Genomic DNA, 21460 nt, shown 5'->3' with positions numbered 1-21460 from the left:
GTGACGGACGACGCCGCTCGCTCTTTGAGCTATACAGATATACTTATACTTATTAGAAGCCAGTTGGCTTGGCTCGTCGTTTCTGCGGAGAGTGCGTCATCGCGCGTCTCTGCTGGAACCGAGCGACTACACGCTCGAGGGGGACTGGTCGTCAGCAGAAAAGGCCTCTACTCGGTAATTGAGCCAGCGCGACAAAACAGCATTTTAGTTGGATTAATAAGTGTGCGTTAGTCGCATTAAAATCCTCTTACGAAATCTGCATGACTGCTGCTTTTACGCCTGAATCGCGATTCTCTCTAATTGCTTTTCTCGTAGCGGGCAAAAAAAGAGAAGGAATTAATTATTCACGGAAAGTTATTAATAATGAATATTGAAACGTTGCGAAGGACTGTTATATCGAGTCGATGAGAGGACAGAGATATGTAGGCTAAGAGCGTTTTATTCGATTCTTTCTTGCAACTGGTCATTTGGTGCTTTTGCTGAGGCGTACGCATACCGGGCGTTCCTTGACTCGAGCCTCGTGAAACCAAGCTCGGTCAGCAGGCCAGAGTCAACAATGCCAGAGGATTGAGCAATACTCACCGTGCAGCCAGTCCTTCTTATTTCATTTCTCCAGAAAAGAATCCTCCAGAAAAAAAAAACATCGCTATACTACTACCACCACTACTGCCTCTCCAAGGAAGGAAAATCATACAAGAAACCACTCGGGCATTCTTTATCAGCATCGGCCATTAGTCACATCGCGGTAACAATTTCAGGAATTTTCTCGTTTCGCTTGGTTAAAAGATAAGATTGTTCTTTTCGAGTGTAAATTTGCTGCTGCTTGCCTATCATACGAACGTGGATTAAACAGTCCTGCCCCTGTCTATATACGGTATAGGAATAAAATCAGTCGAATTCGCGCCGTATAAGGTTCTCTCGAGATAATCAAGTATATATACGTATAAGCATTGCACAAGATTGACGTCCTTTATGGGCACTTTGCAGCCCGTACAGGATTACGATATAAATCCGCCATCTCCGTAACACGAAAATTCTTTGGTTTCTTTCGAATATTATCTATATACATATTTGATCCTCTAGATGAGTAAGGATAAGGAGGAGGGGGGGGGGCGAAAGTGAAGAGAGAGAGAGGTTGTTATACTACATATAGAGCGAGGAAAGAGCGGCATTCGAGTTTCATGGCGAAGGTAAATAATAGCGGTGCTGAGATTGCAAGGACGTTTGCAAGATATTGCACTTTTAATGACGGCCGCTATTAGTGTATAACGCGGATGACTAAGAAAACTCGTGTTACAATGTAAGACTAACGCGCTTTAAAAATAGATTGAAACGTAGTTGGATACTGAAATAGAATTAAAAGCTATATTTGGGGCTGTTTTCGCGTAAAATTATGGGGAGAAGTTGGATGTTTTTTTGTAAAATGGATGATTGGGGGGGATGAGTGAAGAGAGTGGCGAGTTTCGTAGGACGTGGCTGATACGTAAAGATGTAACGTAAGTAAAGCGACGGCGCGACCACGTGTCTTACGTGTCAACGACTCGCAAGCGCAACAACACGATAACTCGAATCTCTGTGAATTGTTCTAGCACGTAGCTTGCAGTAATGTATTTCTAAAAATTGTCGAGTTTATTTTGAAAGCAGCGAGTAGTGTTGTGCTCGTGAACGGGAGAGGGAGAGAGAGAGAGAGACGGTGCTCTTTTAGATGATGCCATTGGAAGATCCACGCTTGGCCACTTTCAAAGACCTTGAATCGTGACAAAGAATCAAAAGACATAGAGAAGAAATGAGTGGATACATATGGCGCGTCGCATAGACTTATTATAATATATATATATACACTACTACACTATATAGCTGTGTCAGCAGGCCTTTGGCCTCAGTCTCTTATGCGCAACAGCAATGTTTATAATCCGCGTGTGCGCGATTAAACTTGGTTAACCGACTATTTCAAGATTCTTTGGTAATTCGCATATAAATTCCTGCAAGAGTTGAGAAATAATAAATAAGTGATAAAATACGACGCGAGTGGCAGAATTGTATAGGTCCCGTTGGGGGAAATTTCTGCCAGGGGCTTCTAAGAAAATTCCAAAATACTTTCTCGCGCAATGTTGAGCGAGTGAGTAAACGAGCAAAGGAACGAGCGAGGCACAAAGCACTTTCGCATGCACGATTGCCTTCTCCTTGCCGTGTCTGACTACACGTCGTACAAACCGAATGCTAATCGACCTAAAACCAGCCGCCTCTTACTCCGACCTGGTCCCATCACTCCTATCGTCGTCCCATAGAACCAATTCTAAATATTTATTAGGATTTCGACGCGAGAAGCCGACCAAAAATTAGCGCGGAACACCACTGTTTATGCGCTGTACTTACTCATATGTTATATTACTATTTTCACATTAATAAAACGGTTGAACATAATTTTCTTATAAAAATCCGAAATTTTCTTAACTCAGCATTCAACGGTGTTTACATATATCTGCTTTATTTTCTTTTTTACTCGGCGCGCTCGCCTTCCACTTCCACCAAACAAATCAGGAGAAATATTATTTTCATCTTCGAACAGATGACCAAGCCTTAATTAGTATCGACGGCTTAACCCACCGATCTTGGCCAATCAGAAACTCGCGCAATCTTACATTCTCATTTTCATTAATCAGTTCAAAATTAAGGACGGTGGGATTGTGTTTTACTTGAGCTTCGATCTTTGAAACCGTTCCCTTTCCTTTTCTTATTTTACATTTTTCTGATTACATCGAATTGCGGACCCTGTGAATATCTCGTACAATTGATACGCAAATCTGGCGAAACGAAACCCCTCGGTAAGACACATTGCAGTGAATGAGCAGCAGCACAAGTGAATCATCCAATTCTCAATATTTGACTGTAAACAAAAGCACGAGATTCCGTCCCGAAGGACAAAAAATGTCAATAGAGAGACGCGTCTCTATGGCGAACGAATAAAAAGAAAGGAGGCTTGCTCAGTCGAGTAGTATTGATATAGGTGGAAATACTGAAGAGAAGAATTAACATTTTCCAGCCGGAAGAAATGCCAACTGCGTATTTTTAAAACCGTCGCGACTGCATTTCGCGTTTAAAGCTGAGACTCGCTGCTCTCTGCTATATATTCTGAAATTCGCAAGATGGCGTAAGATCGGTTGGTTCGCCTCGAAGAAGAAGAAAAAAAAAAGCAGTAGAAATGCACTAACGGATATCCGTCTCGAGATGTACACACCAATTTAATTTTTTTTACTCAAGAAAAATCCCCCCCCCCCCCTCTTTCCCCCTTATACACGTATTTATCTCGATTTATTATTCGATCGTTCTTCTTCTTCTTTCTCTCGCACACTGCCTTGGCTCGTGTTTGCTGAATCAGTCACGCGTGAGTCACGAGCATCGACTCTCGTTCGACTCAAGTTCAACCGAAAGGAGAAAAAAAATTTGTCCTCGTCCTCGTCAGAGCTCCGTCCGCGAGCGAAAGAATTCGTAGGATCTCTGCAGCGAAATATTCAATTGGTCGAATCTGCCATATTATTAGAAGGAGAATAAAAGAAAAAAAAGTACAGAGAGAGTATTGTGGATGATTTATTTGTGGAAAAAGTTAACAAGGTGTCTCTGATGGCGTAGCATAATAATAATAACAGTACCAATAACAATAATTCATTGCTCTATTCTATTTTAACGAATCGAAATGCGCCGTTGGGTTTATGAGTGTTTCGGCGGTACATTTACGCCAGGCTAATGTACCTACGTTACAAATAGGCGTCTACTTAAGAAAATTGGTAGGATCTCGCTCGGCGCATAATGAAATTCCAAGGAGGTTTTGCAGCCGTCGCTCGCGCGGGACAAATATTTTCATCTCGCACACGCACACGCTCTCCTCTCGTAGGGTGCACTAATTTATTCTTCCATTGCTTTTCGTCGCTTTACACCTATATCCTCGGAAACGGGCAACCGTGCACCATCTACCCACTGAACACACACACACACACACACACACGTGTACACGTACATATAACAAGCAAGAAATGTTATCGCGACATTTACGATCGTTATTAGTTAAATTATAAAATATAATCTATTATTACGTATCTCGTCCGTGCTCGTTTGTCGAGGAGATTTTGCTGCAGCAATTGGGAAGATCGCTCGAATGAATTAAGGGATGCCTGCGCGCGCTAGAGAGTCGAGCATTTATAGCGATCAGCGTACAGAGCACACATGCAAGAAATAATCATTCGTTCTCGCATACAAGTTAGCTGCTGTGCGTGCGAGACCTGCAATTTATTTCTCCTCTGTCACTTATACATATATTAGCGGATTCCACTAAAATGCTTTCTAAATCGTAATTCGCGCCGCGTCACACCGTGCACATGGATCGTTATATGCTACATTCTCTCTCTGCGTTGCAGTGATATCTGTAATTTGCCAGCGCGCTACACGCTGGAACCACGGCGAAACTTATAGCTACGACCTACTCCCCCCCCCCCCCCTCACAACTTATTAACCGAACGCGAGTCCCTCGCTCTTTTCTTCCTCCGCAGTCTCCTTTTCTTTTCCCTCTATTTTTCGCACCAATGTTATTCTCCAAAAATAACGCGTACTAAATCAAGACGGAAACTGAAATAAACAAGACAAGCAGCGTCCGAGCTAAAAAGATACGGAGGCAGCAGAATTATCATTTGAGAAAAATAAGAAAATTACAAATTCGTTGCATAACAGGCGCTTCGGATACATGTATAATTCGCTCGAAAGAGTGATCCTAATGTAGCAGGTATACTTTATAATAAACGATCCATCCATTATCTGCGAAAGGCTGCTGAATACCCCACGATTATTGCTCGCCAAAGGAAAATACTCTCTGGTTTGTACCCCTTGTAGTATACGAACAGCTGTGCGCCATTTATTATCTTATCGAGCGAGGGTTTCACTATCACCGGAACGTATACTGCAGCTCGCATTTAATTCTCAACCGAATACGCGGCATCCGTTGAAATTTTAATCGCCTCCAAAATTTCTCACCAATGCATGTTTAGAGGAGTTTTTACCAATTTTCTAACATACCACGTTGTGCTTCGTACCCTCTTAAGACAGTGACACAAAGCTCCTGTGTAAACCTCATTGGCATAACCGCTACTATGTAGTGGTGTGTAGTCATTGGCATGTAACCGTCTGATTTGGAACGTAGTTAAAATTAGCATGAGTCAGAGGCTCGAAAAAGGTGAGGCTTATCGCGCCTTGATAAGAGGAAATACCGAGAAAATACAGAATCAATGAATACATGTAATTTTTCCACTTGCATCTTTCCCATTGACGCGATCGATGCTTTTCTGAAGATTAAAGGATTGTAGATTTTTGTAAAAAAAAAAAAAAAAAAAAAAAAAAGTAGTAGATAGTCGTGCACCGTCAACAATTAAACTCACATCGAGTCTTGTTTATTAGGTTTCTGTCAAAACAAAGCACAACAAAATATGTTAGTATTATTAATTATAAAGGGGAGGGAGGGGGAAGGTCATATGGGATACCGCAGTTTCCGTCTGTCTTCATGAAAATAACAAGCGAGGCATAGGAAGCAGCCAGCCGGCTAAGGTTGTAGTGGTGAGACGCGATGGCGGGAGACGGTGCACGGGGCCAGATCCAGATTCGTGGGCGTCCAGCAATTGGACATTTCTGCAGTGGAAAAAATATCCTCGACTATCTGAATAATAATTGGCTCTGAATTCCGCAATTTAACTCTAGGAACGGTCTAGGCGACTCGCTAAACCAGCTAGAAGCTGCTCCTCTCATTTTTCCATCGATACGAAGGAGAGTAGGTGTGCTTTATGGCTAGGAAAACGCTGCCGAGCGTGCAGCACAGCCAATGGCAATGGCGTTTCAATCTGTCTGCTCCTATATATCCTCTCTCCGTAACGCACATACACACAGGAACGCGGAGGGAGAGAGAGAAACTTTTCTTGGAATGTCCAAGAGCGTGAGCCGTTCCTCGTCAATTGGACTACATGAAATTCTTCTAGGTGGTAAAACATCGGAGAAAGAGCAGGCGGCAAATATACGTCCTCCTGGCCATTTCCGATATATCTCTCTCGTGCGAATTAATTCCAGGCGAGGACAGCTAAGAGCCACAGCTAACTTGGCTATCTTTAGTACACGCGGCGAGAGAAACGAACGGACGAAAACGAGCCAGGCTGGCCAGGCCCTCTCGCGAGAGAAATAAGGAAAGACCTGCTTGCCTGCTTGCCGTGCTCTGCTCTGCTACTCTGCTTGCCTGACGCTCGAGAGAAGCACTTTGCTATATTGTGAGAGTAAGTGTGAGAGGGATAAAGAGTCTGGAGAAGGGGAAGAAAGACTGAAGAGTAGAGACGGGGAGAGAGACGGAGAAAGAGAGAGAGAAAGAGTATGGCGAATTTCACCGACTATCGCTCTCGAGTCAATTTCAATTTTTCAGCACAGGAATTCAACGAATGCAGCCACGTTACAGCCAAGAAAATTATTAAAAGACACGATGGTTCTTCCTTTCGATTTCAAGATAAGGTATCGAATTTGTCAGAACGGTGAAGGAGTATTTGTGGTACTTACGTAAATAAGGCCGGAGTAGTATCGATCCTTGAGGTTATGTAGCACGGATGCCTCGTTGAGACAGGTTAGCTCGGCCATATCCTCGACCTTATCAAACTTGGGTGGATTCATCTTTTGGATATCGTCCTTGGGTACGAGGACGCGTTTACCGGTCTCGGCGATCTCAACCTCAACCTCGTCCCCGCGCTCGCCCTTGATGCCGGCCGCGACGAAACCCTGGGTTTCGTGCGGCACCCAGACAAGCTTCTTTTGGGTCCATTCGGCCTGTGTTGCTGGATCGTTGAAGTTGTTTCTGTCTACCGACAAGAATCGAAGTTCCGGATCCGACCGGTCTATCCTCGAGTCCAGGTCCGCCATCTTTGTTTAGCAGCCGCGCGCACACACAATGCGAAACACCGAGGTGTGCCTCGCTCACTTTCTTTCCTTCTTTCTCTCTTGAATTCCCCTGTTCTTCTCCTCGACACTCCAATGGCAGTTACTGCCTTCTTTTCGTGCCTTTACTCGTTGCACACCTATCTTAAGAAGAACGTATATAAGACCACGTAAGAACCTTTTTCACCAGGTACTCCTAGTACACCACACCGGTATACGATAGAGCAGCGGGGCTCCTCTTCTTCGTTACTGACTCTACTCGTCGACGCCGACTGAGTGCAGAGTGCCGAGCGAACTCTTCAACTCCTCCAACCAACACTGACTATTGCTGTCGTTCGCTCGCCTTGCCGCGGTCCCCGCTTGTTGCTCGTACTACCACTCTACCTACCTATCGCTATCGCTACTGCTACCACGGACCGCCTCTCTTTCCTTTTTCCTCCTTCACCGTTAAGACGCCGCGCCGTCGCTGTTCCTTTTCGTTCTCCGGCAATACCACCACACTTTTTCTTGTTCTTCTTCTTCTTCTTCTCCTCCACCTCCTCCTCCTTCTTCTCCCTCCTTCTCGTTGTACCTGCTGTTGAATTTCGACAATGCCCCTCTTCTTCTACCGACTAAACACATGTAAAATCACCGATGATAGAAAAGTAAAGAGAGAAAGAGAGAGAGACAGAGAGAAACAGAGAGACAGAGAGAAAAGGCAGACCACACTGTACTCTTCCCCTACTTACTTCCACGCGACACTTTCAATGGTTTTCCTGACCACCGTCGCGACGGTTTAAACGTTTCTGAGACTGCTTCACCAGTTGCCTTGCTTTACTACTTTACTTTGCTCTCCCAGCCGGAGCCGAGAGTCCCTCTACCCCATGACATGACACTACCACACTCATTTTGTCTTCGTCCTCCTCCCTACTTTTCTTTTCCTTGTCACTCCCTCCACCAACCTTTCTTCCCTCTCTTTTTTTCAAACTTAGTTTCTTGCTTTGACAGTCCTTCGCTTGTTCGCCTTTCCCTTGCTTGCACTTATTCACCGGTGGACCTTCTCCCTTTCTAATCTTTCTCTCCCTTCTTTCACATTTCCACCAACCAAGACCAAATGTTTCATATACGCTATCCCCTTTTCTCCCATTGGGTACTAGTATAGAGAAGCGCCGCTAAAAGCGCTCTCGTCGCTCCAGCAATGACGTATAATTGCGAAGAGAGTATCTCGGCCAATCCCATTGGAAGGTCTTGAAATTTCTCGACCGTTTACCATTTCGCGCTAAAACTCTACACAATCATTGGTCTGCTCCAGCTGTCACATGAATTCCATAATGGCTTCGACCAATTGAAGAAAACCTTATTAAAATGGCCTTCGTGATTCGAATGATAGTCATTTCGCTTCTGCTCGCTCGTTAATGCATAAGAAACCTTTTATAATTATGAATCAAGCGTTCAATAATCTTCAAGTTTGCCTAGCTGATAATACTTGTGTAATCGATGTATTTATAAAAACTATTCTTCTCCTTTAATTTAGTAACCGGAGGGAAAAATAAATTCTCCTTTAAAATTTAAAATGCCTACTATAAATAAATCATGGTTGGCATTAGTATCGTAGGGGGCAGCACTAAGCAACTCGATTAACGATATAATAAATAGCAGCATCAAGCCATCAAGTAGCATGATCAATTACATTAGTGTTACATCTGCGGGTACAGTTTTCGCGTAATACTATTTTTATACCACCGTACAAATAGTATAATTTATTCTTTTTTCTGTTAGTTTAATTTTTCTGGTTTCGTCGCGCCGGTGAAATTATACTTCTAACAGATTCTCCATTTTAAAAGAGATACCGAGCACAGCATTTTATTCACAATAATAAACTTTTATATGTCTTGATTGCCTGCATCATCTGTTATTATATTGCTATTCGTACTATGGTTATTAGATAGTATTATTACTATTTTGTTAAAATTCGGTTGAAAATATTATTTAAAAGTTTCAACGTAAATTCAAGATATTTATTTTTTTTCTTCAATAAACTATAATAATACGAGTCTAACCAATTGAAGGCATATACAAAAATTTACTATAAAAATGAATTACGGAGAAAGCAACGAGAATTTTAATGAGACGGGCGATGTAAGAAATAAAAGTTGTGATCTAATCTATGAAAAATAAATATTTCTGATTAAACTACTATAGAGTTCCATTTGCTTCTTGCAGATAGTCGTTGATTTACGCAGTGATACATTTACGAAACCATCCAAGGCTATGCGGCAAGCAATGGGAGATGCAGAAGTTGGAGATGCCGTTTTTAACGAGGATCCAACTGTGAATGGTATTTTGTATTAATCATAAAAATGATATTTCTAGTAATAATGGATTATATAAAAATATTCTCGCATCCTAGAGCTCCAAGATAAAGTGGCGAAATTACTTGGCAAAGAAGCAGCAATATACTTACCATCGGGTACCATGAGCAATTTAGTTGCAAGCAAGTATTATAGTTTACTTTTTCTCAAATCGTCGCTTTTACCAATTTTTGAAATTGATACTTTTTTTTACAGTCCTGACTCATTGCGATGTACGTGGATGCGAAGCTTACTGCGGAGAGCAAGCTCATATAGTTCATCACGAGCAGGGTGGTGCTGCTCAAGTGGGAGGTGTACTTTTACGCACCATACCAAATAAATTGGACGGTAGTTTCGACCTCAAGATTCTTGAGAGCAAATTTCGCAACGATAGCGTTCATGAGCCTATATCGAGGTTGATAGCAGTGGAAAATACAATCGGAGGACGAATCGTACCACAATCGTGGATCAAGGAGCTAGCTGTTTTAGCAAAGAAGTATAACTTGAAGCTGCACCTTGATGGAGCAAGAATTTGGAATGTATCGGTTGCTACCAATATACCTCTCGAAGAATTGGCTGCACCATTTGATTCGGTTTCTTGCTGTTTGAGCAAGGGTCTCGGAGCTCCGGTAGGATCTCTACTGTGCGGCAGCAAGGAATTTATTCAGAAGGCAAAAAGAGCTCAGAAGGTTTTGGGCGGAGGAATGAGGCAAGCTGGTGTTCTGGCGGCTGCTGGACTTGTCGCATTGGATGAGACACTTCCGCTACTAAAACAAGATCACGAAAGAGCTTATTCAATAGCAAAAGCGATTGATAGCATTAACTCTAAGACATTTACTGTTAATCTTTCAGAAGTACAGACCAATATGATATTCGTGAGCATCAATTCTGATAAATACGATGGCATTTGTTTTGCTGAAAGATTAGCAGCGAAGGATGATACTTGCGCTGAGGGACGAGTTATTGTAAAAAGTCTTGCACTTTCCTCGAAAATGATAAGATTAGTTGTCAATAGGGATCACACTACTCCTATGATTCAAGCTGCGATTGATAAGATCATGCATGTTATCAGAGAAATCTCTAAAGAATAAAAGTCAATAAAAATTATTGTGAGAAATAATTAAACATGTTAGAATATAATAAGTATAAGAATTTACTCGGAATTAAATGTTTGTATTATATTCTTTTATTATTCTTAATTGAATCCTCTTGACAGTACACAACAGAAATGAAAAAATTCCGCTCGTAAAAAATCACCTGAAAGATTCGAAGACAACTATTGATTTATTATTTTTTATGCCAGTATAATTTCACCTGTTGATATCAAATCTGACTTGGTAGCAAATAAGCTGTAGCATACGATGACTTCAATGATCACTGTTAACTTTGAAATGCGTCATTAACGGGCTCATCATCATCCTCGTCATCCTCGCCTTCGCTTTCAAATGTATTATCCGGAATATCGTACAAGCGGATCATGGGTTTATTTGGATCCTTCATAATTAAATATTTTCCGTCTTTCTGTTTCATACAAATGTCGACGATACACCGTAAGATCCCCCAGGCGTTATCCATATTCAAGTTAATTTGCGTTGCAAATTCATTAGGCTTATACTGCTGTGTACCAAGGATGACATGTTTGCTAGAGTCACGCACGCTAGCTCTTGAAACATATCCGAATTTAAGTTGGTCCGAACCAGCCAGCAGGGCTTGGATCGTCCATTTTGCTAGCTTACAGGCGTTATTCCTGAGTTCATTAGCTAAGACTGCACCACGTTGAGTATCTAACTTCTGGCGCCACTCAACACCGTTGGCGAGTTTCGAATCCCATTCATTCAAAGCTTTGATAGTTAAGAATTGGGTTTCGTTGTTCGGGCCTTGCATGACCGCATCGTGCTCACAACGCGCTACCAACACTATACCATTGTTTAAATCCCATTTGCGGTAACGGTAGGCCACACTGGCAACATCTCCTTCCTCTTCTTCCGCAATAAATGGATTACCTTCCTCAAACTTGTAACGTGACTCATTGGATTTGAGCACTTGTTGCGAAAAGTTATGGTTGATGAAAGTTGCTTCCAGTGCAAGATTTCTGGGCGAATTTAAAGAATTGCCATCGTCTTGCGGTGGCTCGACGCTAGTCTCATTGACGGTAAGCAAATCAAACTCTGTATTATCACGCTTATCAAAGAATAATTTATCTCCTATCTTTTCGATGACAATATCCCAAGAATAATTACTACGAGTGCAACACATGATCGTGGCTAAGATTGCATCAGTGGCATAAACATTGCCTTCTGTCTTGGACAGTTTACGAATGACAGGATCATCGGTTGTTGTAACAGTATGGAAAATACGATCAATTCTCTGCAGGGGCTTTTCATTCTTTACATTTACTCTGTCGTACGATTTGTCATAATACTCCAGGGAGCCACAGCATAAGATATCTTCGGCTTCTCCAATGTTGGGTAATGAGAGCTTGGATAATCTTGGGAAATCCATTTCTTCAATCGTAGTCCAATCAGGTCTCACAGTAACAGACGCATCCCTGATCTTGATAGGAGGCTGATTTTTGTGATTTCTCAAGCCTTGCTGCCTACCCCATCTCTTGGTTTGTCCTTTACGTTCGCGTTCGCGTAACTTTAGTTTACCAAGCTGTTGCATCTGACTCATTGCACCACGCTGACCACCGCGGCCACGTAAATTGCGTTGATTATGACGGAATCTACCACGCTGGTATGGAGGCTTTTGAACACGAGTTGTGTCCACCAAGTGGAAAGTAGTTTCGTCCTCGTCATGATAATACGCATATTGATTGCCGGTACCAAATTGAGATGTATATTTGTCTGAAAATAATCGATTTAAATTAGGCCTTAATTCATAAAAAAATATTCTATTTTTTAGAAAATAAAAATATCTTATCACTGAAAAAGAAACTAGACTTTCGAAGGAAACAATACACTAACAAGTCTTTTGAAATACTAAAATGACAACCGTGTATAAGGAAAGTTACAGCGTTCATTGCGTTCCGGTGTGAATATGCAAACTAGCCTGCAGTCAGTGAGTTTAGAGGTTAGGTGAGAGAGAGACACTGTTTTCAAAAATCAGCTACTTACTTGGATATTTTTTGTCGGAGAAAGGTGGAGTTGTCCAATCGGATATCTGTGATTGTAAAATCGTTCGTAAAGATTCGTGTTTCCATTAAAAATGATATTGTTCTGGAGCAGCATGCTTACCTTTCCTAGCCTATCACCTTTGGAAAATGGTTGGTAAGGTATGTCTTTAAACTGATCCGGCAGTTCACAGGGACCCCAACCATCAGGATTATGTTGTATCGCTGGTGCTTGAAAATGGGCTATTTCCTCTTTCTGGACAGCATCGTCCAGCACTACCACGTCGTCCATTATCAGCGTTGCCAAGTCCGCCATTACGATAGATAGCTCACGACGACTACCACGCCACGGCGACTATAAATAAATTGGTTCCTTCTTCTAGTTCTCCCACCCCTGTAAAAGAGAAGAGTTTTACCCTGAGCGCCAGAAGAGAGAGAGCGGAGAAGCTTAGAACTATAGCTTTCACACACACGATACACAATTCATAGGCGCGCCAATTTTAAAATACAGAGGAGCCACTGCTTTGAGCCATCGTTCGAGCAATAATCTCCTCTTGCTCCTTTCCCTTCTTTATGCCTTCACCTATGATATCAAGAAAATTTGTTGTGCGAATCATTGTATTACACAATACACTAGATAAATTTGTTCATTATATTGATGTAAAAAATATGTGACACATATGAGCAACACGAAAGCCGAGTAAATTAAAGCAAGGCAGAAGCACAAGCATATTCTCCGAGCAATGAACAGTAGCAGAACGCGAACGTCAACACTCTCATCCCTCTCACCCTCAACACTGGCGCCGGATGTTTTCGAAGCGGAAAGCCGGAAAACCGGTGTGGCCATTATTCACTTTTTCGTTACCATCGTTACCACATTTGTCAACAACACATGGACACACTGCCACCAACCTCTACATACAAAAGAATAAGCTATTTACAAAATACACTTGTACTCTATTCCAATTTTTTTTTTAAATGATTCCAACTTCATCTGCACCAATAATATATAAATAAAAATAGCAATCATAGAAAAATTAAGGTTTAAAGATAAATCTTGCTCAAAGTTCCTTCGTCTTTACATGATTTCTATAATAATTAACAATGATCACATAGTACAATTATTCACAAGCTTAAGTACACGAAGTTTGTACATTTAAATGTTTAACTTTCATCTTTTTTCTGCGATGATAATAAACTCTGCTATACTATGAATAAAAATAAAATGTTGTATATTGCACTATAGTATGTGTAGGCATGTTATTATACATAGCTGGTATCCGGGTTTCAAGTTTTTTCATCCACCAATGATTGGCAGTCATGTGGCGAGCGTTTGCCTCGTTCACATAGTTCGTATCGTGATCGATACTCTGGCGGCGTCCTGCGTCAAAATCAAAAGTGTCAAACTCGCGCTAATATTTTTAACTTTATTTTCCAATGTGTTCGCCGTGATTTGCAAGAAAGATCGTAAAGATGCTTCACGATCACGAGCTCTTCGTCCAATTGTGCGAGAAGCGGGGCATTTCGCCGCCGCAGGAAATTCTCAATGCTATTGAAATTAGCAGGTGTGTGCGTGTTTGCGTTTAGCGTGCTGCAGTATGTCGCATGGTTACACGAAAAATGTACACAAATCGCTGTAGCAGCAACAAAACAAACGGAGACACTGCTTCGGTCCTGCGTCATTCGCAGAATCCCAGCAGCTTCGCCAAAGCACTCGATACCCATCCAGCATTGAAATAATATTCATTGAACACAATCTAACGATATCTAAACGTATACCAATTTATGTAGATTATCAAATGCCGCATTCCGCATACAAAATATAGCTTAGCAGCGTGAGAGGCTCGCTGAATAAACAAACTCCAACGGAATTATAAAATGCGAAATTTATTTTGAGAAAAGCGTGTTGCAACTCGTTAAATGCGGTAGCGTGATAATTCGGGGAAAGCGTATTCCGCGTAAGCGCGATCAACAGAAGCAGATTATTGAAAAGCATATAGGGGGTTGTACAGTCGAGATTCCGTGCGAACGGTGTTTACAATCGAAAGGCGTGTCGTATTTAACGAGCTTTACTATTATATAAGAGATAAATATGAAAGAATCGGTTATAATTAGGTATAGTACCTGGTAAATGCACTATGTATAGGTGTGGAGTAAAAAGTAAACAAATCTTTCTAGCTCATCCGGCGAGCTGCGGTTATCCTGCTTGTCGCTGATGATACCAATGTGCGAGGTAATAGGACAAGTGTTGAGTAGCAGCTCGTCCATCAGGATCATCGACCTCAGCGACTGTATGCTATTGTCCAAGGGGCTCAGCTGCATTTTGAGCGCTCTCTGCGACGGATCTAGCGTAACGTCATTGAACTTGAAAGGTAACAACATAAACGGCGCTACTGTCAGCCAGCTCGGCCAAATATTCTTGCGCAACAACACTCTCAAGTGTCTGCACATTGAATGGAACAGTCTCGGCTCTCACATCGATAGCTTTGCCAAGTTTTGCGACGGCCTAGCCAAAAATCACAATCTCCAGGAGCTAGACTTGAGGTATGCACATGTCTACAGTATATATAACTACACACTGGTATGCGTTGAACAGCTTTTTGAATGAACGCCTCCTGGTTAATACGGGAGAGAGAAGCTGCGCGTACGAGTCTATTATGATGTTACGACTAATTGATGTCTACTGTTTGTATATATATATATATAGGTACAATCAGATATCGCCGAGCTGCGCGGAGTCCTTGTCAAGAGCGATCAGATTCAACAAATCCATACGAAACTTGGACCTGGCATGGAACACCCTGGGCCTGCAAGGCGGCCAATTGGTTTTGGCAGCCATGTACGAGAACAAAAGTATCACGGCCATTGGATTGCGCGGAAATTGTATTCCCGAAGAGATAGTGCAAAAAATTGAAGCTTGCGCCTCGCGAAATCGTAGCACTCGTTTGTCCAAAAGCAACATTCCACCTTTTCTCTCCAAGAGCAGCACGGAATTCATCAAAGCGGCTGCGAAGAAGAACAGGGGTGACCCCTTCTTCATCGACGACTCTGGCATGCAGGAGCTCAACGACTCCGAGCTGCGTTACACCATTCTGTTAACCGACGCAAATTTAAAACGGTCTTCGGCCTCCACACCGAAAAAACCGATGACGATCCTCGAAAAAGGGGAGGGACCGCAGCAGCAGCAGCAGCAACAGCAGCAGCAACAACAACAGCTGCCGCATCAACACGGAGATTCCAACGAGAAGGCTAGCTTCTCGTCGGACAGCGAAAATCTCAAACGCACGATGAAACCCCGTAAAAGGAAGAAGAAAAAGCAAAGAAGTCAAATAAAGGTACTGCACACTGCCCCTATCCTGAAGAAAAGCACCAACATCGAGAACCGTGAAGAGGCCGAGGATGACGACGAGGACAACAAATCCGATCTGGAAACCTACTCGAAGGAGTGCGAATTGCTCGATTTGGAACTGGGAAATATGAGTCAGAACAGCATAGAGGAGGAAGTGGTGCCGAAGAAGGTACACCAGGAGACTAACGCGAAAATCGAGGAATTGAATAAAATGCTACTCGAAAGGACGAAAGCTATCGACGCTTTGACAGCTGAAATCACCACGAAGAACCAGCATACTGTCACCCTCGAGAGTCGAATAAACGATTTGCAAGGGGAGATTGATAAGCTGAAGCAGCAGCAGGAGAAATTTAACGAGGACAAAGTTAAGCTGATCGAGGAAATCGAACGGAGGCACGCGGAGTCTGAGGAAAATTGGAAGAGGAACAAGGCTGACCAGGAATCGGCTTATCAGCAATGTTTAACCATGAAGAAGGAGCTTGAACAAAAGGTTCCTCTCAATTTTCTATTTTCTCTACAAAGTTAAGCTAGTGTGATAACTGCGGCGCTTGTATTATACCATGGTTATTTTTGTTTATATTAGGTGAGACGGTTCGAGAAAGATCTTCACAATCAATCGATGGAAGCCAGTGCAATGAAGGAGAAATACATGTCGAACGTTCAAGCTTACGAGGACCTTCTTGCGAAAGACAAGACAGACATACATAGGCTAAAGGCTGAATTCAAGGAGAAAGAGCATCGCTATAAAATTGATCAGGGGATTTTGAAAACTACCTTGAAGGAGACCACGATGGCTCTAGAAGAGTGTCAGGCTCAATTGCAGAAAACCAAAAACGAGCTACGCGATATCACCGAGAAGTACTCCACTTTAAAGATAAAACTCAATGATTGTGAAATTTCCTTGCAAAGGTAGGTAAACGACGGTATCGATATACACGTATATCTAGGGTGTCTCACGAACGATGGCCATGGCAATACCATCGGATAGGGAACGAAAATCTAACTAAAAAAGTTGTAAAAACTTTTTTGCTAGCACTTTTGGTTAAAAAGTTATTTGCAATGAAAGATTATCGATTATAGTAGTCCTTCTTTAAGGAGAAGATTGCTTTGGTCGCATTTAAAAGCCAAGAATGCTAAGATTCTGTGAATTATAATACTAAGAAAATCACAAAGCCAAACATCCACTTGAGCCTATTGAAGTGATTGAAGGCCGATCGGCAGCTTCGAGTGCGAGCACCATAAAAACAATCAAAACATAAACACTTTTGGGAAAACCTATAAGCTAAGATTGAAACTTTTGCAACTTTCGTTTAACAAATTAATTATTTATATTTTTGAATTGTGCATATTTTTACGATGAAAATGAGTCCAAACGTGACATAATTACGGCTATTCTAGAGTTAATTAAAAGTTTTAATCGATTAATAGTATCGCTAAAAATAGCCGTAATTATGTCACGTTTGGACTCATTTTCATCGTAAAAATATGCACAATTCAAAAATATAAATAATTCATTTGTTAAACGAAAGTTGCAAAAGTTTCAATCTTAGCTTGTAGCTTTTCTCGATAGTGTTTATGTTTTGATTGTTTTTACGGCGCTCAAACTCGAAATTGCCGATAGGCCTTCAACCACTTCAATAGACTCAAGTGGATGTTTGACTTTGTGTTTTTCTCAGTATTTCAATTCACAGAATCTTAGCATTTTTGGCCTTATAATGCAACCAAAACAATCTTCCTCTTTAAGAAAGGCTACTGTAATCGATAATCTTTAATTCCAAATAACTTTTTAACTAAGGGTGCTAGCAAAAAAGTTTTTACAACTTTTTTACTTAGATTTTGGTCCCCTATCCGATGGCATTGGCATGGCCATCGTTCGTGGGACATCCTTATATAATAAATACTAAAGAATTTTCGCGTGCAGGGAAAATCAATTAGGAATTTTCCAGCGCAGTACCGCTAACTGATCCGAGCGATAACTAAAAGAACGCGTGACGTTTTAGGTTTACGAGGCTAGAGGATACATTCCAAAAGATAAAGGAGGAGAAGGAAGACATAGGAGAGAAACTCATCGATTCCCAGAGGCTAACGGCTACGCTTCAGCGTCAAGTGAGCGCTCTGCAGAGTGAATTGATCGAGCCGCAGAGGCGTTACGAATTATTGAAAGAAGAATTGGACCAAGAGAGGCAAAATTCAAGTAGACTCAAGCAGGAATTGTTGGACGAGAGGATGAGGATCAAGGAGCAGAGTGTACAAATTGAGAAACTGAGTCAGCAAATAAATGGTCTTACGGTACAGATGAACGAAGCGCAGAACAATCATATAGAAGCATTGCGCGAGCGCGATAAGGAAAAAAAACAATTGAAAGAGTTGATAGCCAATAAGGAAAAAGAATTGTCCGAGTATAGGTAAACAATTTTTTCTACACCCACATTTATGTATATGCACCCATATTCCTCTCGATCTTGATCCAATATACATATATATTGTTGTTATAAGCAAAAGTAACAAGGAGGAAGATTTATGAACTCGTTCTGTTAAAATAAGCTCTTATACACATACTGTGCAGATGGATGCTATGAAAACAATAAGTAAATATAGTATAGATATACATAGCAGCGCAAAAGTTCCTACCTGTTGCTTTCGCCTGGATCAAGCCCTTCTACCACTTTTTTCTTTTCTCTGTTTGCTTTTCAAGTGAAATATTTGCTTACACCATGACAGGGCCGAGGAAGTGCAGCGAGCTGGTCAACTTTACGCCGCTTTCAACAAGTATCTTGGAGCCATTGGACCGAGTTTACCTCTGTAAAGTAACACAGATAGAGATTACAGTCAGGTCTTTTTGTACGTCCCCTTTATATTTAGTACTTTTTTATACGACTATTGTATATATACTTACCATTTAGGTAACAAAATAAAGAATTTAGTAAAAAAAATTTCAGTCGTGCGAGCTTCGTTGGAAGTAAAAAATTCGGTCTAGCGATGACATAAATTTGGTCTTTATACTGTTTACTATATATATATATATATAGTAGAGTTTATAGTGACGCAATGTTTAGCGTTACGCGATTGCCATTGTAGTTTCGATGGCTAAATGAAGAAACAATAGGCTTCATTTTTGAAATAACGATCGAGCAGCAAGGTTTGCAAAGTACCGCGAACGCGATGAATAACGGCAAGCGGCTGGATAATCAGAATTCAGCGATATATACCGCTGCCGGTCGACTCGACAGTTCTACGTAGCGCAAACCTTTCATAGAACAGCTTGCGAGCAGTTGCGAGTTGTGTACACTAGCGATGTCCTGCCCTGCCTTCACCTGCCTCCTCGCACCACCATAATACTATTTCAATCTGCGCTCTTTCTAGGAAGGTACTCTATTATTGTTTAAAATAACAATGCTAGTCGTGCGTGTAATATCATCACCAATGAAAATTAATTTCATCATTTCCGGCGAAAGAAACGCTCTTTTTTAATTGCGTAACTTTCCTTCGAACAGCTCGCTCGCGATCTCTCGTTCTCGTGTATAATAAGTGCATTGGGAATAATTGTATATAACAGCTAGAGGAGGATGGTATCTGCTCTATACGGCTATTTTTATATTCTATATACGTATGTGTGTATATATACATGCTATCCTCCAATAGTGCTAGTAATAGTATAGCTATACATACATCCACACAGCATCGAGTTTGCACGCTCTCTTAACGCGTTAACAGGTGCTCTCTTGATACTATTATTGCCCCCTTGTTTTCGAGAGAGGCTATATAGTAGCGTGGATATACGGCAGCTGCAATTCTTGCACGCCACGCACACGCAATGTGTAAATACCTACCCTCCAACTCCATACGTGCGAGATTCTTTCTTCCTCGCTTGTCTCTCGTAAACCTGCTGATACTGGCCACTTAAGCAATCCGACTGTTTTATGAAATTGGGAGGGGGGGGGGAAGGGGGGGGGGAGGATATAGCGCGCGCTACTTATTGGTTGCTCAAGGGCCAATTGCTAAGACCCGGACAAAATGTTATTTCAACGTGCAGCTTCCTATATATATATATATATATATTAGGGTGGTCGTTAAAACAAATTGTTTTGACGGATCCCCAAAAACCACTAGTATTTGATGAGAAACTACAGTGGTTGAAACCTGTAGCCTGATAAATGATGGAAACACGTGCCTCAATGCGATCAAATATAATTTTCGAAGAATTTTACAGTTTTTCGCAAATAACTCATTAAATATTCGATTCTATGAAAAGATGCATATAACCTTTTCTCTGCAGAATTAAATTCTACATAATAAAGGTTCTATACATTTTACTTGTAGAATGCATACTTATCGAGATATTTCTGAAAAATCGATCCTCTTTTTCGTTTATACACATTATATTGATATGTTTATATGAATAATTATTTTTAGTTTACCGTATAATTAACATATTTTATTAAATTAAGAGAAATAAAATGTGTAACTACAGCGAAATAAGAGTAACTACTCATATGAGCATATGTCAATATAATGTGTATAAACGAAAAAGAGGATCGATTTTTCAGCAATATCTCCATTAGTATGCATTCTAGAAGAAAAATGTATAGAACCTTTATTATGTAGAATTTAATTCTGCAGAGAAAAGGTTATATGCATCTTTTCATAGAATCGAATATTTAATGAGTTATCTGCGAAAAACTGTAAAATTCTTCGAAAATTATATTTGATCGCAATGAGGCACGTGTTCCTATCATTTGTCAGGCCACAGGTTTCAACCACTGTAGTTTCTCATCAAATACTAGTGTTTTTTAAGGATCCGCAAAAATTTTTTTTTTAATGACCACCCTAATATATATATATATATATAGTCAGGTAATGCAGATGCCAACCGCTCCCCCGTGCGATTCACGAGTTTTTCTCGAAACTTGGCAATATATGCTATATATATATATATACAAATAGGCTCCACGTATAAATCAGTTGTAATTAATATAATAACAGCAGACGCGGATTGAGAATTATTTACACGGGGATATAATAATGAAAGAAATGGTGTTTAAGGGGACAGTCATGTGCAGTTAAGTTGCTCGTATAATATGTGTGCGTGTCCTCCGCGATTGGCAGCCAGCTGCATCGCCTGGATACACTCATTATCCACGCTTGCATATTTCCCGCTAAGCGATTTTCAGCCACTTTTCCACGTATTCCGTCCGTCCGTCAGTCCGGGGCCAGCTAGAATCAGCTTGTCCGCTCGTCACCGTCACCACCATCGCCTCACCTCGAGCAACCACCAATTTCGAAACTGCGCCGAGCAACGGACACTAATGAACTTCCGGTCCCCACTCCTCCCCATCCTATTTTCCTCGCGAGACGTTCCGCAACTGATGGCAGGCATGTCGCTCGTATCCCTGCGTGCCTATTCCCGTACCTCGATATTCCGACAGAATAATCCATTTATCGACTCGCGAATCAATAATAGATTCATTGGAATGATCTCTGCCCGTCGTCATTTTCAAACGACTTATACCCTCGCTCAACACTTTTCCTTCGACGATGCAGAGAGGATTGCGATAAATCGTTGGGTAAATGTCGCATAATGTTGCGACGCTGCACTTTCTCCCGTTAATTCCTGTAGCTGGTCCAGGGAGTCCAGGCTCGTTCCGAATCGTCCTTGATCCATGTCAAATAAATCCACATCGTTTCTCGATTAAATCGTTTGCGTAGAAAGGAATTGTGGAG

The 21460-nt window shown here is 41.4% G+C and overlaps 5 protein-coding genes across 8 annotated transcripts in view; 2 read left to right on the top strand and 3 right to left on the bottom strand.

Moving 5' to 3' along the window:
* Positions 1 to 8020, bottom strand: part of zip (myosin heavy chain 10) — a 31728-nt gene extending 23708 nt beyond the window's left edge. For all 3 annotated transcript variants that reach the window (XM_066732162.1, XM_066732163.1, XM_066732164.1), the window contains exons 1-2: positions 7677 to 8020; positions 6577 to 7559 (exon numbers count right to left, since the gene is read on the bottom strand). In XM_066732162.1, coding sequence (XP_066588259.1) covers positions 6577 to 6933 — 357 coding nt within the window. In that variant the 5' untranslated portion in view covers positions 6934 to 7559; positions 7677 to 8020. The remainder of the gene's footprint in view (positions 1 to 6576; positions 7560 to 7676) is intronic.
* Positions 6988 to 8200, bottom strand: LOC136776220 (uncharacterized). The gene is made up of 4 exons (XM_066731600.1): positions 8131 to 8200; positions 7809 to 8080; positions 7337 to 7559; positions 6988 to 7088 (listed from the first exon to the last, which is right to left on the bottom strand). The coding sequence occupies exons 1-4, from the start codon at positions 8198 to 8200 to the stop codon at positions 6988 to 6990; spliced, it is 666 nt and encodes a 221-aa protein (XP_066587697.1).
* A 416-nt stretch (positions 8201 to 8616) lies between these two features.
* Positions 8617 to 10373, top strand: LOC136776359 (L-allo-threonine aldolase). Its single transcript, XM_066731822.1, has 4 exons — positions 8617 to 9066; positions 9151 to 9265; positions 9338 to 9421; positions 9495 to 10373. Exons 1-4 carry the CDS (start codon positions 9022 to 9024, stop codon positions 10367 to 10369), a joined length of 1119 nt encoding a protein of 372 aa, XP_066587919.1. The 5' UTR covers positions 8617 to 9021; the 3' UTR covers positions 10370 to 10373.
* A 68-nt stretch (positions 10374 to 10441) lies between these two features.
* eIF3d1 (eukaryotic translation initiation factor 3 subunit d1) lies at positions 10442 to 12775 on the bottom strand. Its single transcript, XM_066731821.1, has 3 exons — positions 12515 to 12775; positions 12395 to 12440; positions 10442 to 12124 (listed from the first exon to the last, which is right to left on the bottom strand). The coding sequence occupies exons 1-3, from the start codon at positions 12704 to 12706 to the stop codon at positions 10659 to 10661; spliced, it is 1704 nt and encodes a 567-aa protein (XP_066587918.1). The 5' UTR covers positions 12707 to 12775; the 3' UTR covers positions 10442 to 10658.
* A 1069-nt stretch (positions 12776 to 13844) lies between these two features.
* On the top strand, positions 13845 to 18596 carry LOC136776357 (leucine-rich repeat-containing protein 45-like). 2 transcript variants are annotated; one of them, XM_066731819.1, is made up of 6 exons: positions 13845 to 13955; positions 14569 to 14934; positions 15098 to 16229; positions 16323 to 16648; positions 17740 to 18144; positions 18461 to 18596. In XM_066731819.1, exons 1-6 carry the CDS (start codon positions 13864 to 13866, stop codon positions 18543 to 18545), a joined length of 2406 nt encoding a protein of 801 aa, XP_066587916.1. In that variant the 5' UTR covers positions 13845 to 13863; the 3' UTR covers positions 18546 to 18596. The 2 variants fall into 2 exon arrangements, with proteins under 2 accessions (XP_066587916.1, XP_066587917.1); XM_066731820.1 differs by lacking the exon at positions 13845 to 13955 and adding an exon at positions 14384 to 14505.
* The last annotated feature ends 2864 nt before the right edge of the window (positions 18597 to 21460 follow it).

This window comes from Prorops nasuta, unplaced genomic scaffold, assembly GCF_024137725.1.
Source record: "Prorops nasuta isolate Cenicafe-Biocafe unplaced genomic scaffold, Cenicafe_Pnas_1.2 PNAS00009, whole genome shotgun sequence".
Classification (NCBI taxonomy): Eukaryota; Metazoa; Arthropoda; class Insecta; order Hymenoptera; family Bethylidae; genus Prorops; species Prorops nasuta.
The sequence above is the reverse complement of the archived record's forward strand: the minus strand, read 5'-3'. Positions and strand labels throughout refer to the sequence as shown.